This window comes from Pundamilia nyererei, unplaced genomic scaffold (assembly GCF_000239375.1).
Source record: "Pundamilia nyererei isolate P.nyererei 1_Seehausen unplaced genomic scaffold, PunNye1.0 scaffold00170, whole genome shotgun sequence".
Classification (NCBI taxonomy): domain Eukaryota; kingdom Metazoa; phylum Chordata; class Actinopteri; order Cichliformes; family Cichlidae; genus Pundamilia; species Pundamilia nyererei.
Genome location: NW_005187571.1, coordinates 678,131 through 679,716, shown reverse-complemented (window position 1 = coordinate 679,716; position 1,586 = coordinate 678,131). Strand labels below are relative to the sequence as shown.

At 40.7% G+C, this 1,586-nt stretch overlaps 1 protein-coding gene across 1 annotated transcript in view; it reads right to left on the bottom strand.

Moving 5' to 3' along the window:
- Window positions 1-456, bottom strand: part of wwox (WW domain containing oxidoreductase) — a 132,762-nt gene extending 132,306 nt beyond the window's left edge. Inside the window, exon 1 of the mRNA XM_005745964.2 lies at window positions 233-456. Coding sequence (XP_005746021.1) covers window positions 233-339 — 107 coding nt within the window. The 5' untranslated portion in view covers window positions 340-456. The remainder of the gene's footprint in view (window positions 1-232) is intronic.
- Window positions 457-1,586: the final 1,130 nt, after the last annotated feature.

The window sequence follows — 1,586 nt, the reverse complement described above, 5'->3', positions numbered from 1 at the left end:
GAGATGACAAACTCACAGACTTATCAAAGACTAACAACAATTAGCACAAACCCTACAGTGAAATAAGGACGGCACACTTTATAACACAGACTTTACAGTGTAGCTAGCAGGCTGTGTTAGCCAGGTGCTAATAGAAATGGCATGGCCCTGATGTCAGTAAGTGTTAGGACTTATACTTATACTCATACACAGACATGCTTGCTGATAGCGTTAATGGTGAGATCTCACTTACTTTGCATAGTAGACCCAACCATCTTTAGTAGACCTCTCCTCCCATCCAGGTGGTAACTCATCCTCACTATCTGTATCGTCCATACCGGCGTACTTCAGAGCTGCCATAGCTTCCAGTGAATGATGAAAATCGGAGAGAAATATCTGCTCTGGAGAATGAATGCAGATGTCAGAGAGCGCAGAAACACGGACACGGCGATCTTCCAGCACTTCCGCAACAACACGATGACGACTGCCGAACTGCATTTTGGGACATTGAGGCGGTAGACCATATGCTGAAGGATCCGGCTTTTTGTGATTCAAATGTTTCCGAAAAAAAGATGGCAGCCAGAAGCCAGAACTAAGTCGAAATTTCGAGTTACTGTCTCAAGTTTAATATCGTTGGGGTTTTTTTTTTTCATAAGCTTAAAGGCTTTATGTTAGAGAACACTGGCTGGGTTTTCTCTCAGCCTTTGATCTGGGTATATAAATTTTAAAGCTAGTAGGAGAATAATGTTGGGAGATGTTGGAAGTGGGCAGATAGAGCTGCTGATTTATGTCATCAGATAACTCAGGCCCACTGAGTTATCTACACAGCTAAAGTTTTCTGATTTTTTTTAATCTCCTCCAAATCCTTTTATTCTACACTGATTAATCACCTTTCCTGTCATAACTACGCTTCTGTACACTTTTCAGACATCTATCAACCAAAGAGGTCACCATGCAGTTGGGCATGTTTTACCAGTTTTACCTTTCCTGTCTATTGTAATAGAAAAGTAGCCTACAGACTATCCAAGAGGGCCAGAGGAAATCTGAACAGATGACAGCCCTAAACCTATTGGGGGCAAAGGTAGCATTAAACCACCTCATTGACTAGTCAACACAGTGGAATGACACGTAACAACTAACAAAAGCGAATTAGTTAGAGCTATTCCGCCTCTAAATGTTCACATGTTTAAATAAAAACAATAAATGAGATATAAAGAGGTTTCAGATATAGTTAAATTAAAAGAAATTAGTTGTGTTCTGTGTTTTTTTCCCATGCCTTGAAATTCGACAACTGCCAATGTGACCTAACCAGTACAGCTGTTCCCATCAGCTCAGTAGCTCTTTTGTATGCAAAATCTGTGGCCGTCTCTTGCTTCTCTTATTCCTGCCACTTGACCTGCCTGTTGTGTCTGTTAACCAGTTTGTGCACTTGTTACATGTGTCTTGTCCATTTGCAGAGTCTGTGTTTTCCATAGAATGGCTGCGAAATTTCTGTGGAATAGCGCACTGTTGAACTGATAATAAAAATGTAAAACAGCACAATAATCACAGTGATGTACTGAACTGTGGGATGACGTAATCTAATTTCATAAAGGATGATCCAGTAC